Raw genomic sequence first — 16,683 nt, 5'->3', positions numbered from 1 at the left:
AAAACGCGTGCCAAAATGCTAATGGAAACTCCCTTCCAGAGTCAACTCGACCCCCTCCCCAGCGATTTGCCCTTTCGAATTATATCGAAAACCATTGGGAGAGGGGCATATGCATCGTATGTTTCAGAATCCTTCATCGGGCATTCCCTGACAAATATAGAATAAAAAAAGCCATTCCTCCCACGGATACATCTCCCGTCTTTGCAGTCAAGTTCATCCATAAAGCCTACGCAGTCAAACATGGACGGATATCCGCAAAGCAGATTGCTATGGAAGTGTCCCTCCACTCCCACATTGGGCAACATCCAAACATTATAGAGTGGTTTGCTACAGGCGAAGATCCTATATGGAAATGGATAGCAATGGAGTATGCGGAAGGCGGGGACCTATTCGACAAAATCGAGGCAGATGTAGGAGTCAGCGAGGATATTGCACACTTCTACTTCACACAATTGATTAGTGGGGTCAACTACATGCATTCAAAAGGCGTGGGGCATAGAGATATCAAGCCGGAGAACATATTACTTTCAGACAGTGGGAATCTGAAGATTGCAGATTTTGGGTTGGCTACGCTCTTCGAGTACCAGGGCAACACAAAACTCAGCACAACCATGTGTGGAAGTCCTCCCTATATAGCACCGGAAGTCATCACCTGTTCAAGAAGCACGCAGTCAAGGAATGCACCAAAGGCCTCTGGTTATTCAGCAAATCAAGTTGATATATGGTCTTGTGGGGTGGTTCTTTTCGTCTTGTTAGTAGGCAATACGCCTTGGGATGAACCTACATTAGCGAGCTGGGAGTTCGAAGAATACACCGGGAAGAAAGGCCGGAGTACAGACGATTTATGGCAGAAGCTTCCTGCTCCAATCTTATCACTACTACGAGGAATGATGAACGTGGATACCCAGCAACGCTTTGGATTCGAGCAAATCAAGCTGCATCCCTGGTACACACGAAGGAATCCTCTATTAACCTCAGACGGGAAGATGACGGATCCCCTAGGTCTAGCAACGCAAATGCTAGAAGGCCTCCGCATCGACTTCAGCCAACAACCAACAGCCTCCCAGCGACCGCGCCAGAGCCAAGATGCAATGGACATCGACATAAAACCGCGCTTCTCATTCACGCAACCCGAAACCCCCATCAATGACGTACTGTTCGATTGGGAGCGTCCGCCCCGCGCAAACGCCACAACTTTCTCCTCAAGCCAGCCCACGCACCTTCACCACGGCGGAATCGCAACCATGACAAACGGCCTAGCAGAGCACCCATTCGAATCACTAGCTGATGAGCCTAGTATGAGCCAATTCACGCCTGCGCCATCAGTACCGCTGAGTCTAACGCAACACGCGCGGAGATTCAGAGATATCGTGCCGAACTACTCGCTCACGCGCTTCTTCTCGCATCTCTCCTCCCATCTCCTTTTACAGCTATTAAGCGACGCCATGCACCAGCTCAACGTGCCCATTCCGCCTGTATCGCAGATGCAAGGCCGACATCACGCGGGCTGGATCAAAGTCAAGACTGTGGATGGGCGGCATTGCAGTCTAAGCGGTGATATTGTCGTTGATACGTATATCTCGGGCGAGGCCGAACTGCTTGAGGTGAGATTTGTGAAGGTCAAGGGCGACCCGCTGGAATGGAGAAGGTTTTTCAAGAATGTCGTTGTGCTGTGTAAAGATGGTGTTTATGTTCCTGCGTAGATGCATAATGATGGATGGGCGTTTTAGGATGGGATTGTGGTGGGATATGTTGGAGTAATGATATTATTACCTTAAATGGATTTCAATAACCTTTACTCCATTCCATTCACTTGTACTTTCAGTGTTTAATGGGTGGGAAGTGGAATCCAGTTTCGAGCTAGTACAACGTGGGTTTACAGGTTAGAGTTCGGAGTATCGTGCTTAGTATTACCCAGGGCGTCAAAACCCCCCTGTTTTATCTGACGCGTACAAGGAGTCATGAGTATTATTACATAACACGCACGACACACATGACAGGTAAATAGTACGTACTTGTGATTTTTTTCTTTTCCCTTCTCTTCTACATATCTGAGAAAATAAAGTTGGGATAGCTTTCTCATGTTGAATCTTCTAGTACCTAGAAAGACCAAGTTCAACCAAGAATGCACGCTAAATGAAGTAAAATAAACGCCTACTACCACCTCCCAGCTTCGAAGCCTGTCATCTGGTCCTATCTTATGTACAAAATCTTTTCATATGCTGCTATGCACGCAGTTTCGCTTTCGCTCCGCACCATAATCAGAACCACCAACACCAAATAACAGACCAAAACTCTATCTAATCATGCCCCCGCCCGTGAGAAAATGCCCAGGACTAAACAGTATGTTAAACTCCGGGTATAAGATAAACTATTCCCCAAACAAAAACAAAAACGAACGCCATGAATTAAGTATACCCATAAGGACCTCTCTCGGGCCTAGGCGTACTATTACACCTCCCCTCACACCGATCATCCCTGAAGCGATCTCTCCGAAAATGACTTAGGTTCGCCTTCATATTACACAGACTGAGATAGCCGCCGCCAACCCAATCATCGATAATCCTCGCAATGGTATGGAACCCCGGGGTATGGCCGCCCTCGATCCGTGCCTCGAATCCGCATTGGATAAAGAGGTAGCAATGCACTAGTTCGTGCAGGAATGCGGACAGGAGCAGGCGACGGTCATATTGTGGGTTCTTGAGGATGGGTTCAGAGAGCACGATGAGCGTCTCGATCCCGTTGCCATCGGCACAGTGGCGTAGAGCAGTGGTGCCGATGAGTTCAGTTTGGTAGCGTTCTTCAGATGACCAGTCCCACTGCACGCGTCCAGCAAGCGCGCCGCCGAAGAAGACAGAGTCCGCTGTTGTCACGATGCCGGCGAGTGACTTGTCGTCGATCTCACCGTCTTCGGTGTCGAGGCGATGGTCTAGTCTAATGAGTCGGCGAAGGATGCGCTCGTGTTTTGATCGCTCGGAACGCCGCTGGGAGGACACTTGTCTGAAGTGGTCCGAGACTCTCCGCGCGGCTTCCTCGTCGCGTAGTGTCAACGTATTGTCGGGCAGCGGACTATATGGCTTATCTGATAAGATGGAGTTTCCGGAATGGGTGCGTTCCATCGTAATGCCATTGCCGTGCTCGAGGGGTGGTGTGAGAGAAAGGGCGGAACTGCTAGGTGTTGAAATCGGTGTAGGTATTTGATATGGAAACTCTCTTTGTATTTGATATGTGGGTGAACCCCGTGACGGTGAGGAGCGCGAGGACTCATTTCTAGGTCTCCGGGCTCTTTGTCCATTTCTACTATGCCGTTGCTTTGGAAATGCCTTGATGCTTTCTGGGGTCGAGCTCCTGGTATGGAAAGCAGCCATGGATAGATATGTCGTGTTAATAATAAGACGGCGCAAAGGGTTACGTGTGGTCCGAGCAAATAACGGAAAGCGATCAATGGAAGAAAGCAGTAATTATTCTTTTTGCTTCAATCAAAGATAGCAGGTATTCAAAAGTTTCGATCGTTGTGCAATGTGCGTTGCAAGTTACATGGTTGTTTGGAAAAAAGTGAGGCTGACAGACGAGCTGCAGGGTTGAAAACCCCAGGCGACGATAAGGTTGACAAGTACCGAAAATGCGATGTGCAGACCATACAGTACAGAAGAATTACGAGAAGATGAGAAGATGGCGTGCAACTGGCTTTTGATCATTCCAGCGAGCGTGGGACTTCCACGAGGCTGCAGAACTAAGTATATCCCGTGCATGGATATCTGGTTTATTGGATTGGGTGGAGCCGCCAAGGCAACACCACAAGCTTCTTAGAGGAGACCCCGAGAAATCAAACGGCAAAAAATGATGCAACGATCCACAAAAGCATCTCTCTGCATCCAATGAGAGTATTGCAGAAGACGCAGCTTGTGCTAGCATTTGAATGCGGGTAGACGGGAAGGCGAGTGCCGTTGCAATACATCCGAGAGTACGAAGGTACAAGCGGTGAGGCAACGGACTAGTGGGAACTTTGATCTCTTGGCAGGGTCGCCTCGTCTCTTTGATTGGCACTTGGTAACACGGAATCTTCCACCGTCAAGATACTTCCCTTCCCTTCCCCCCACAGGCCATCTGGTGCTCCTTGTAAGTGAGGGCGCCCAGGATCCCGGAAGCGCCCTGATGATTGTGAGGCTGCCATTCAGACGACGTGGAGTATTATAAGATTGAAGATCTCCGCCGCAGTTGTCACGATCCCCGAGGCGCCAGAAGGAGGTTCCTTACGGATCTGTCAGCTGTTAGGGGAAAGTGGGAAGACTTTCCGTATATATAACCCCCTTTCTCAAGCAACTTCCCTGCGCTGTACCTATGGACGATCTCATGTTACAAAATGCCCTCGTTCGCCACTCCAGTTGTCAGAACAGCCTCGTGAATAGGGATCGGCCACCGTTGGGTCTCTGAGGCGAGGACAAAACTTCTGGATGACACTTCACGATGTCGGACAACGAGTATCCCATCACATACAGTGATGCGAACCTTGTTGGTCCTGTTCGCCTGGCCAACTGACCTCTCCGAGACCGCGATTGGAAGTGTAATACATGCTCAGTTCTACGCACAAGGCTGCCAGGAGTCTCGGCAAAAATAAAATGGTCCATCCACGCTCTCTTAACGACGTCCACTTCTTCCAAGGCCTAACCCACGCAGGAATCTGACTTCATGGGCGTTAGCTTGCAAAGCCTCACGCATTATCTGCGAATAGCTACGCTCTTCTTCCTCTGTGCGAGCTTCTTCTGGGGTCTGTGCCACCTTTTCCTCAAAACTGTCAGCTGTGAACCCGGGCTTGCTTGAGAAACCAAGCAATCCTATCTTCTCGCCCGTCCACATAACAAGGTTTTCATTCACGAGGCTCTCACATTTCCCGCGATGTGTGTTTGCGAGTTTCAGGACAATATCTCCCGACGACCCAGAGTCCATGTATGAACCCCCCATGGTCCCAAAGATCCCCACGGGGGCCTCGACAGAACCTTGAGCAACATTCCAATTTCGAGCCACCGTAAAGCCGTCCCTCTCAAGCCACTTGAGATTCCCGCTGCCATCGGAAACGACTATCCTCGTCCCGTGGTTAGAAACTGAGAGTAATTTCGAGCTGGACGATGTCTGCCGGTTCTTCAAAACAGAGTTTTGCAAATTTCCGGCTGCAAAGTCCGAGGATATTGTTGTCTGCTGCGGGTTCGGAGAAAGACCATAGATCTCAAGAGAGCCTTTACTATTATATTCCCCTGCGCAGATAAGGGTCTGTCCAGGACGGGTCTTGGCTTCGTGAACTTGCTCGGTTGAAAGCTCACCACGCCTAGCCAGGTCTTTCTCCAGTTGAGTAAAGGGGTAAGGAAGCGAGGTCATGGCACAAAGCCTAGCCCCTGAATATATTGTGCCTCGAAGTCTAGGAAAAAATCGACGATCATAGTTAAGAATACTTGGAAAACGGCCCGCCACGTAGATTTCACCATTTCCATCCCAGTCGTTGTCAGAGCTTGGCAAGTGTAGAATACTTAATGGACCAGGCTGGGAGAGATGGGCATAAACTGGACTGGGCTCGGGGTTCAGGAGACTTCGAAAGCCGCGCGTACTTGCGCCTTTCAAAGACCCAAAACTAATATCATAGGATTCAAGACGTTCAGAGAGCCCGGATGCCTGTCCCAGCTGTCCCCTAGCACGAGAATCATGCAGATAGAGGGCGAGATTCGTACCAACAGTGAGTGGTACGGGATACTTAGCTTCGGATAGAGCTGTGATTAAGAAAGGAAATTTCTCGCGACTGACTGTAGAAAGTGTCTGAAGATCGACTTCCACAAGATCTAGCCAGTGTTAGCGATTAATCCCCGAAACTGGGCGGGTGACTGCATAAATATACACATGTATGCAGAGTGATCTCTATTGTGTAACTTGCAATCCTAACTTGGCTTTGCAGCCTGATAAAGGCGTAGACTTCTACTATGGAGTGGATTGTCTTGTTGGGAGGAGGGGTCGCAGTTCTCGAAATGCGAGATAAAGAGTCCTACCTTCCTGTACAGCAATATATGCTCTTTTGCGAATGTTGTCGATACTAATACACTCGGTCACACCGGGGCTAATCATCTTTGACCTATCCTTGGGCGCAGTTATGTGAATGCCTTCAGGTTCAAATAATATCCCGGACTTGCTTCTTGCTACAATGCTTCCTTTTCGGCCCTGTGTGCCAGCAATATCCCATACACACACACTGCCGTCATCTAACGGGGCGACAACTAAGGACGAATCAGATTCTCCCGTTTCTGTATAGAGTCCCATGCCTCGAATCTCAAGGTATTCATGCTGGGTACTTTCGCGATTCCGAGGCTGTTGAAGCCAACTCGTGGAGATTGGAGCATTCCGGGCTATGTATTCGTTGTACCATTGAACCTTCTCTGATGGATAACTCGGGTCCCAGTTGGCCATTATTCGTATCTTTTCGTTCGACCTAGCTTTGAGATCTCGTGCCTCTTCTCGCGGCTTGGTAAGCCTGGATTCGCCCAACCCATTTCCGTTTGCTAAAGCCAAGGCGAGATCCCGAAAGCGGGGGTCTTGTTCGGCATCCGTGGATATCAGTTCTCGGCGGCGGCGCAGGTTCTCAAGGAATGAAGATTCTGTGAAGCATTGTTCGCGCCATAAAGTGTCATCTCGGCCAAGAGCAAGGAGTCTCTTGTTTACGTGCTGCAGAGAGACGATGTCCAAGGGTTCCAGAACTGGTATCTGTGTTAGATTATTGGCAGAGACTCAGAGGGGTAGTACTTACAACGTGCTATGTGGAGGACAATCTCGGAAGGGAGAACGTTCAATTCAGCCATGATACAAGTAGAATAAAGTGTTGATATATCTTGTTTTGTCCTATCGATAAGTCGGTCCCACGACGCTTGGATCGATATGTAGCCCGTGCATTTGGTCTTAGAACTGCCCCTTTCTTTCGAATCTAAACGACTACATCGTTAGCAATTTCTTTCGAATCCAGCAGTCAGCCAGCAGCCCTCAACTTGATTGCTATGGTCGCTGGTTGGAGAAGGCTTAGAGAAAGCCATCAATTTCAGTTAATGCAAATCCTCGACATGGATCACTCAGATTAACTTGGGGCAATCTGATACCGACGCTTGCTCCGAAACTGACCAGCCATCTCACTACTTCCCCTCAACCAGCATCCAAGATAGTTCTTAGGGCATCTAGGAGACAAAAAGTACATAGAAGAATTCATCAATCATCTTCTACGGTTTGGAATTCTTGGGCACACTCACCGATTGCTATGATACTGGATGTGGCGGCCCTTGGAAATGAAACCGTTGGGCTGGCAAGGTGCGAGCGGTGAATACTATTTGATATGAGGGCTAGGTGGGAAATGGTGTATGGAAAGTTCGTTTGCAATAGGGACGGCTGTTTGTAAAGCTCTTTCTGAATGGGAGCAAACATGCACTGGCAAGTATGGCGGTTGAGCAATGATCCTTGGAGCGGGAGAGAAGATGAAGAAAAAAGAGAACGGTAGGGGTGAGTTTGATTTTGGGAAAGTGCATTGCCTATTTTAAGTGCGAAAAGGAAAGTTACCAAGTATTTTGTTCAACCGCTGTGCTTTCCTTTGCTCCATCTGCAACAGTACTTGCTAAGCTGCTTGCTTGCAAACAATCCTTGATTTCCTGTACCTATGGGTGATACATAATGATGTGAGCAAGCTTTGTTTACTGTTCAATCATAATAACACGAGTAAGAATTCGACTCTTTATATTGCCGTTACTCTCCATCACGGTCCATCAAGGATCGAAGCGATGCTGGTGTTAGTTGCGACGAGACGACGCGTCGATGAAAAACATAACCGAAAAGTCAACACTGAGAAGTGCAATTCTCCGTACTTGTAACTTCCCTTGCCATTCAATATCCGACTGTCGTCAAGGCGCATATCTCGCTGCGGGGCTCTCGCATCGTTTGTCTACACTTGAACCTACACCTGTACCTATACCCACGGCTGGAAGCAGCAGCAATACTCTCAATATTCTGTTCTTTGGAGACAGTAGCCACATTCTATATTCTCCCCACGTCCGTTTCTTGGTCACAGCTTGATCGTCAATGTGTCGCATGGCATTCATTCATCCTGTGGTATCAGTAATGGTTCTGTCCATGAGGTATTGGACTATTTAACTCGACAACGCGTTTCAAGGCTTATTCTTTGACCATTATAGCATCGGATACTAGATTCCATACATCCATATAGTCCATCAGTCCAAAGAAGAAGATCACCTTCATAGGGACTTGAGAAGTGCTACGGCTAGATCGCCGACACAATGGTTCGAAAATCGTACTCCCCGAATTTTGAAACCGGTGCTCCTATGATCTTGCCAGGTCCGACCAGGCCTGGGAGTAACCTACGATCCAGCTCTGCTGCCGTTATTGGGACAACTAGGATACCCAAACCTACGAAGAACTCGAAGAATCCTTACCAGCGAGCTTTATCGGCAACAACGAGCTCCCAATACCTGGCGCAAAAAGCGGAAGAAGGAGAACGAATATATGCGCCAGCACGGACTGTATTCGACGATCTGAGGACCGCCCACTCCTCTATCACTTCGGGTTCTGCGAGAAACGGGTTACGCCATACTTCCAACAATACCTCAGAGCAACACGATGATGATTCTATTCCTCTACAGGATATGGAACCGGCAGATCCACACGAAGAATCTTCTATTCTATCGTATGCTCCACGCCGGCCTCCTCCAGCTATTCTTTCTAGCAATTACCTTCTAAGCAGCCGTCCAGCTTCGCAACAATTTCTTGTGGCAACAGACAAGACAACCTCGAAACAGCGCTCGGTATTAGAATCGCTTCCTCAGTCCGGTCAGGCAGGCTCATTATTTGCCAATATCAAACATGCTTTAGTGTCAATTTCGCATCCCTTAACACGAGAAGGAGGGTCTGAAATGCCACCCCGCACTGCATCTCATTGGCCTACGAACATCCCCGGGAGCAACAGTGGAGCTCGGCGCAGCTCACTCCAGATATACAAGCGCACTTCCCGCCATCAAGCGAACACATCGTCGCCTCAAGAAGTAGATATAGATGGTCCGCTTAGGAGAAGCAGAACTATGATAGGAGGTACTCCTTACTTCACTTCAAACAAGAAACGATCATCCGTATCTTGGCCACTGCCGGACAGCGATAGTATTAATGGGATTGAGCGCAAGACACCAACTCACCTCGCTAGCTCGAATAATAACTTTACTCTGACAGACAAGCAGGACGAGCTCCATCTCCAGGGATTTGAGTCGCCTGCTGGTGGGAATCACAGCAAAGGCTTGCCTCGGCGAACCTCGAACGTCTCATCACAGCCAGAGGTTAGCACCGTTAGTAATATATATTTGCACTACGTTCCATCCGATGGGATTGATGCTGTTACTGAGAAATCAGGTAGTGAATTTGGTCTCTCCGACCACAGTGGATCTCCTAGCTACTTCAACTGGCACCCTTCTCGCGCATTTCCATCAAGCCCTCCAGCAAAGTCCTCTGCTCTGAATGCTCGCAAACTGCAAAGGAGGCAGAGATCTAGTTTCAGTGCACAAGGGCAGCCCCCCGAATGTACATTACCTGAGCCACCTTCCAGTACTGCCGTACGACATGTAACTCCTACTACACCTCAAGCCCTTGGTCATTCATCATCGTATGGGGACTCGAAAAAGCTTCTGGAGATTACTCAGCCATCAAACTCAACAAACGTTACCAACTCAAGTCGGCCGGAAGATCGCTCTTATCCCAAATCTGATTATGCACTTTCTGGGATTGGAGAGTCTTCGGAACCCAGTCTGCCAGCCTTGAACTCCAACAATCCATTTAGGAATGGCCGGGACCCAGATATTGTTGTCTCTTCACCAGACACCAACACTGCATTGGTGCCTTATGATGCGCAGAGATTCAGGTTCAATCTGACTGACAGGCTTCCACTGGAGAGGGATGTCAGCAACGCACTCAGGCGTGCTAGTGGGTATAGCGCTTACAGCAATGGGAGCATCTCAACTTCAGTACTAGGGAGATACGAAGATTGTCCTAGCGAAACATCCACCTACAAGGCTATCAAGTCACTCATCAAAAGGAGCGAGGCGAAGGCGCCGTTGGATTTAGAAAATGCTCCTCATAACATACGAATTACGCATGCCCAGGGGCAAGCTTTCTATGATCAGCAAGCAATCCCTTCGAACTGGGTTTCCACCCAGCAGCATAACATGGTCCGAGTGCCCATTAACCACAACGGTTCGTTTCCTGATTCTCCGCCCGATTCCCCGCCGGGCCAAATTGAAACACCTATTGCAAACAGACGTCCATCAAATGATACCAACAATGACTGGGAAACTGTTGGAGAGAGCATTCCGGCTGGCAGGTATGACCACGATATGGTAGGAGGAACAGTTGGAAGAACTGGCAGTAGCATTGCAGACACTTCGGATCCAGGCAACACCAGTACTTACGTTGCTGAACTGAGCGAGTTCAGTTCAACGGACAGGATAGCGCGGCACCCTAGCAATATATCATACTCTGGTGATTATCGCCGAAGAGACCTGAAGAATACTCGCATACCAATATTTCTGCCGGTTTTCAGAGAGCACAAAATCAATGGCTATCTATCAGACTCTAACAGGATCCGTCCTCTCCAAAATCCGTTTTACGAACCTCCAGCGCCGTTGATGATTCCTCACACCAATCCTTTCAAATCCAACCCTCCTGAATTGATATCCAGCCGTCAGCCTCGTCGCAGCAACACCACTTCCCACCAACGATCTCGAAATGGGAGCCGTCTTCCAATCTTGTCGGTTATTACCCAGTCCAGCGATAGTGGGGAGTTGGAGGTTCCAAAGATATGTACCTCAAATCCAGTCAGTGAGGATCTCAGGTCTTCTAGTTGGATGGACGAATTCGGCGACCCAGGCTCGGTGATAAATCCTCAAGATGACCCATTCTTGGCACCTAGATCATTCAAATCACCTAGCCGACCAACCTCCTGGCAACATATAATAACTTTCGGAAGAGGAGATTCTGTCCCTGGTTACAATGCAGATGGAACCTGCACGAACACTGCCAAATCAAGGAGACGTCCGGAGAAACCCACGTCTAGCTACATGGACACTAGCATAATCGATCTCGAAGACCAGAGACAGAGTGATGGCTTCATAGAAACAACAACTTATGGTGGTAGGGACTTGGCACATGTTCAGGGCCGCAACCCATTGGTGAAAGGTCCACCTGGAGCTTTCTATCAAGGTGTACGGTCAAAATTTGGCCTTGCCCCGAAGAAGAGGAGATGCCAGTCCTCGTGTGATGATACAGCGAAAAGCCCAGGTGCCCGCCGCCGAAGCAGCGCAAAGGAAAATTACCCAACAAACGTGCTTCGTCCAATCTCCCTAATAGCCACCCACCGTCCGGTCACACCAGCGAACGACGAAAACGCAGATGTGCATGGCAATGAGTGGCTTGAAAACGACTTTGTGTACCGCTCACCATTGGCACCTCCCAAACGCGGTACCTGGCTGGAGCTCTACAACCCGGTACAATTAAACAACTTCCGAGACCTCGCAAAAGCCGATGGACTTCTCGGCTCAGGGAAGAGCATTAGCGCAGGACTTCGAGAGTCGATGATGGGATTCGGCGCGCAGAAGCACACATTCGAAGCCCCACGACTTGAAACGTGGTCACAAGACGAGGGTGTTCGGACGGATCTGGTAGAAAGGAAAAGACGAGTCTCAACTTGCTTGCTCGCACTAAGCGCCGTTTTCCCACCATTTCTTGTTCTGTATTCGACTGGATACCTCGATGGCGTGATTTTGTGGTGGACTGATGGAGAGTGTTCAGCTCTGGGAAAAAAGCATAAGAGAGTCGCGCTTTTTCTTATGTATATGTGGGGAATTGTCATATTCCTTGGGATTGTAGGCTTCCTTGTGTTTTGGTTTGCTATCCGTCCACACGAAAGTTGATTTGGGATTTGATTTGGAGATTCCCCTTTATGTATTATGATGGACAGGTACAAGATTCTGACATAGCATGTAAGGTTGCTGGATGCTGAAAGTTGGCTTTTTATATGATGAGATGATAGGTTGAACATAGCTTGAGAGCTAGGAAACGGATGAATTGCTGGCATACTCTGGGCTGTTGGGGGGATGTATAGTATAAACATTAACGATCAAAAAAGTGAAATCTATTCGACTGCTCACATGGCCCGATAGTAGGCGATCAACCATTTGCATGCGGCCATCTTTGACCCCTTTTTCTCGCTTAATTAGCAACGCTTCATCACCACTATTGTTATAGCTGCATTTGAAGAGGTTTGTATGCTCTAAAGGCTACAGACTTATAAGATAGCTTGGACGTGCTAATTGCTTATTGTAATATATAATGGAAGAACAAGGGTTATGCTCGACACTTCCTAGCATTCATGTGACTTTGCATCTATTTTTAATCAGGGGCAGTATCCTCCAGATTGCTGAAGCAAGTAGAGTACAAACACTTAACATTCAATACCAAGACTGATCATTATATAGCAACCTTGAAATTTCATATAATTTGTCAAGTTATCATAAGCCTATCCTAACAACGCATTATACCAAGTACCCGCCGCGGTATTCTAGCTTTCCTACGACTACCCTATAACATTAATGTACATATCGACGCTCCATCCTTTTCTAATGGGCGAATAGAACCATCACTCGACTTAAAATACAAGCTTGGCCAGATTCTTCAAGTGTTCCAGCAGGCTTTCCGGCTATGTTTCGGGGTTTACTAATTGAATTGGATATTGGGAGGGGATTCATTTATTCAACCTTAGCGGTTGCCTCACCAAGGGAGAATAATGACATTAGTCAACTCGAAAGAAAGGGAGAAAATTGTTTGAATCCCCCAATTTGTAATAGATCATATGTAGGTAATGTTTCTGATTCGTGCAAGTAAGAAGTAGTAGGATCAAGCCACAGTTTTAACACCAGCCCCATCACCACCCAGAAATATGACAGTTTTTATTACTTGCTCATAAATCTCAAAGTGAAAATGTGATAAATAATACCTATATAGCTTGTAATTATGAATTCGCAAAGAAAAGAAAAAAAGAAAAAGAAATGGAACACTTACCTAACCCGCCGGCAATCATATGACACCACACGTGACCCAATTGTGGCGGTCGGCGGCTATCAAGCGCTTCCGGCTTTCGCAACGGAACAAGTAATCCAACAACTCCTCCTCTCCTCTTCCCATCACCCCAAACACTGCCATTCTCCACCCCTGGACGCGGCATGTTCTCCTCTTCAGTCCGTCGGGTAGCCTCGACTGCGACGCCAATTCCTACAGTCTCGTCCTTCTCCAATTCCGCCCAGCGCGCCGTGGCAGCTCAAGCCTTGTCATACCGCTCCCACCAGCGACGATACTCCTCCTCAAAGCCCTCCAGTCCCGCAGATGGCTCGAAAGGAGTAACACATGGCCAGGGAGAAGCTGCGGCTGCAGCCCCTGCGCGGCCAGAGGGCGAGAAGAAAGCCTCCCGTGCGAGTAAAAAGAAGAGCAAGGATTTAGCGTTAAGTGGAAAGGGCAGAGATGAATCGCTACGGAATCTTCCCTGTGTGCCCAGTACACATCACATATCTCCTAACCGTACGTATCTCTAGTAACTAGGCTTCCATGACCTGTTCTAACGACCTTTGGTATAGAAATCTCGGCGTCCGATTTCTTCTCCCTCTATCGCCCCATTTCCCTCACTAGTAGCTTCCCAAAAGCTGTCAGCGAAGAAGCATTTGCTTCTATCTTTACACAACGCATAAAGGCAAACAGCAAGCCCACGGAAGTGATTTCTACATTATCGCAAACTGTAGAAAATCTCGATATGATCACGGGGAACCTGAGGCAGCTCAAGATCCCGTCGCAACAGCAAGAGCAGACAAGCAGTGAAGAGAAGGATGAGTTGCGGGCAGCAATCACAGCAGAAGCCAATAGGAAAGAACTGCAGCATCTAGACAGCGCCCCCGAGGATGCAGCCATGAGATTCCCCCGCCACATTCTCTCGGGAAAATACCAATCCTTCAACCCACCTCCTGCGCCAGTCCCCGAGAACACCCCCGAATCCCTCGCAGCAGGTCTCGAAGCATCCCAAGAAACACACAAGACCTACACATCCGTCGTCACGATCTCCGAGTCCACAGACAAATACGGAGAAATCACATACTTCTCGCACTCCACCCCCTCGTCGCCACACCCACAGCGATGTCCACACCCACCCGTTTCCGTGGTAGGATGCAAGCACGCCAGAATAAATACTTGACGCAAATAGGTGGTGTCCGGGAATACGAGGGCATGTTTGCGATTAGCGTCAAGAGGCAAAGAAAGCTGAAGATGAAGAAGCACAAGTATAAGAAGCTTATGCGACGGACAAGAAATCTGAGACGCAGGTTGGATCGTAATTAGAGGGTCTTTTGGTATTTTTCACGGCATGTGTGCATATTTGGTACATAGGGATCCGAGTTTTCTCGTTTGTTTGGAGGTTCGGTGCGTACACCTAGAGCATAGTATCGCCTCTCTGAGGCTTTTTCCGGAATCCATCTTCCTTGAATCTTTATATATGTGTGATTTGGTAACCACTAAGCTCCTGCTTTGCTGCAAGTGCAGCTAAATTCTATTGAATATTACAGCAGTGTCTAGGAAGGAGGCACTCGAATGTCTTAAATCCGCCCTGCAACCCGCATTTATCTCTTTTTCTATCGACTGCCAAGCGAACTCCAACGAGGCTAACTCCGTTGAGAAAATCCTAAGAATCTCTTTCCCCTACCCAGTTCTGTACTTGTACACCCAGAAGGTCACATCCTGCTTGGGAGACCTACCTACAAATTGACGGATTCTCTGCCTTTCCAACCTCCTCTCGCCCCCCTATGTCGACTCACCGGCCAGCCCCTCATCGACGCAACGTTTCTGATGTTCAGAGCATGACATCCTTCCCGCCGCTGCATCCAACTCAAGCTCATCATGCCCCAGCCCTTGACATCAAACCGTCATCACTGATGATCATGGATTCAGTTGCCGTTCACCAGGATTCTTTATATACCTTTGATCATTGGAATGTCGGTTTTAACGACCGTGCAGTATATCGCGAACGTTTTCATTGACAACAGTTTTTTTCTTGACGGTGGAAGTCAGATCTTGCGATGAAACGCTTAGGGCATACTTCTCTCGAAAAGAACTAGGTGGCAATGACTGGTTGTGTAAGGACATAGCGAATACTGTGAACACGGGGTCTCATTACTTCAATTCGTTCTTACTTATAGATCTGTTATCGTTTGTCGTTTGACCTTCTTCAAACATAGAATATTTAATATCTAATCCCCTGTATCGCAGAGCTTTCAAGCTTCAAGCAAATCAGCTTTGTCTCTCTTGAATTCACGTGCTGGGTCCTGTGAGAGGGACAGAGACGTCGTGTGGTGGGTAGTTTGTTTGTTTTAGTATACAAGCGATTGCCAGGACTGCTAAAAGCTGAGACTCTTTATTTCCTCGACATGGACAAATTCGTCTGCTAGAATATACCATCAATAGAGAAAAGAATGGATTTCCGAACCCGCGCGCACGATCCGGCCCTGTCTATCAAAGCCCTAAATAACTCTGAAACTCAAAAATGGCTACAACATATTCTTAAACGTAGCTCTCGATCGTCAAGTCAAGGACTGCAAATTCAATATGACAGCAAACTTTCTAGCAATTGACAGCAATTCATCACATTCGACGAATGCTCTGACTATTCTCTCGAGTCGGAAGTTTTACTTGGAAAGTTCAAAAGCGAAATATCACCACATGTGCGATCTCATGCCTGCTTTCTTGTGCATGCAAGGCAGCAAACACTGCTGACCGCTAAGATCGTCTCAGTGGCGTTTGTTGAGGATAAGAGAAATCCTACCAGAACTATTATATAACTTCGGACTGCAGCTCTGATTCACCTTCTGTGGTATGACTTACTCTCAATGCTCCTCCATTTTGGAAATATGCATGGTTTTAGCGTAAAGGACCTTCTGCGCTGTAAGGGTTCGATTTGTATAAACTATGATACAAGACCAACAATAGCTCTTGTTACTTCACTAGCATATATAGACTGTGATATGAAGAAGAAGTAAGCAGACTTGGAGGCCCATGTCCCATGCCAATATATTAGGCCTTTTCCTGATAATTAGGTGGTGAGATCGAGAGAACCGAGTGGCGGAGATGCATAGGTATTCACATTCCATATTGAATATATAACAGTGAGGTTTGTGCGACCAACTTTTCCCCTTAGTAGCACTCTCTATCAAGCCTTCCGGCGAGAATCTCAGGTTATGCTATATCCTCGCTCCTTATGGGATATAAGCAAGGCAATACATGTAGTCAAAGATAAAACACGGAACAATTGCGTGTGTAACGAGAGACGAATAGATTCGACAGCAATATGCTTCGACACTCATTTGCTTGAATTTGTGACCAAGAACCGAACACGGCTTCGTCGCTCTAATATACACTTATTCTGCGAAGGTATCTGCTTTTACCAAAGTCATTTTAGAAAGAGAAGCTCGTCAGTATCTGAAAAGTTATGTTATGTCAAGTATATAGTCCAACGACCACCTTCAACATCTCTCCTATTCTCAAATGACATTCACACTTACAATTTCCACTTTGCGACAAGAG

At 47.8% G+C, this 16,683-nt stretch overlaps 4 protein-coding genes across 4 annotated transcripts; 2 read left to right on the top strand and 2 right to left on the bottom strand.

Annotated features, from left to right (window-relative positions):
- Nucleotides 1–15: 15 nt before the first annotated feature.
- Nucleotides 16–1,703, top strand: chk1 (Serine/threonine-protein kinase; the record flags this gene model as incomplete). The annotated part of the gene is made up of 2 exons (XM_031148659.1): nt 16–116; nt 161–1,703. 2 exons carry the CDS (start codon nt 16–18, stop codon nt 1,701–1,703), a joined length of 1,644 nt encoding a protein of 547 aa, XP_031007108.1.
- Nucleotides 1,704–2,408: 705 nt separating this feature from the next.
- Nucleotides 2,409–3,368, bottom strand: LHYA1_G003689 (uncharacterized protein; the record flags this gene model as incomplete). The annotated part of the gene is made up of 1 exon (XM_031148658.1): nt 2,409–3,368. One exon carries the CDS (start codon nt 3,366–3,368, stop codon nt 2,409–2,411), a length of 960 nt encoding a protein of 319 aa, XP_031007085.1.
- A 1,270-nt stretch (nt 3,369–4,638) lies between these two features.
- LHYA1_G003688 (uncharacterized protein) lies at nt 4,639–6,836 on the bottom strand (the record flags this gene model as incomplete). The annotated part of the gene is made up of 3 exons (XM_031148657.1): nt 4,639–5,828; nt 6,033–6,734; nt 6,785–6,836. The coding sequence occupies 3 exons, from the start codon at nt 6,834–6,836 to the stop codon at nt 4,639–4,641; spliced, it is 1,944 nt and encodes a 647-aa protein (XP_031007086.1).
- A 6,453-nt stretch (nt 6,837–13,289) lies between these two features.
- Nucleotides 13,290–14,448, top strand: LHYA1_G003687 (uncharacterized protein; the record flags this gene model as incomplete). Its single annotated transcript, XM_031148656.1, has 3 exons — nt 13,290–13,641; nt 13,698–14,272; nt 14,293–14,448. The coding sequence occupies 3 exons, from the start codon at nt 13,290–13,292 to the stop codon at nt 14,446–14,448; spliced, it is 1,083 nt and encodes a 360-aa protein (XP_031007087.1).
- Between the last annotated feature and the right edge of the window lie 2,235 nt (nt 14,449–16,683).

This window comes from Lachnellula hyalina (genome assembly GCF_007821495.1).
Source record: "Lachnellula hyalina strain CBS 185.66 chromosome Unknown contig00033, whole genome shotgun sequence".
In the NCBI taxonomy this organism is placed as follows: Eukaryota; Fungi; Ascomycota; class Leotiomycetes; order Helotiales; family Lachnaceae; genus Lachnellula; species Lachnellula hyalina.
This window is presented reverse-complemented; position numbering and strand designations above follow the sequence as displayed.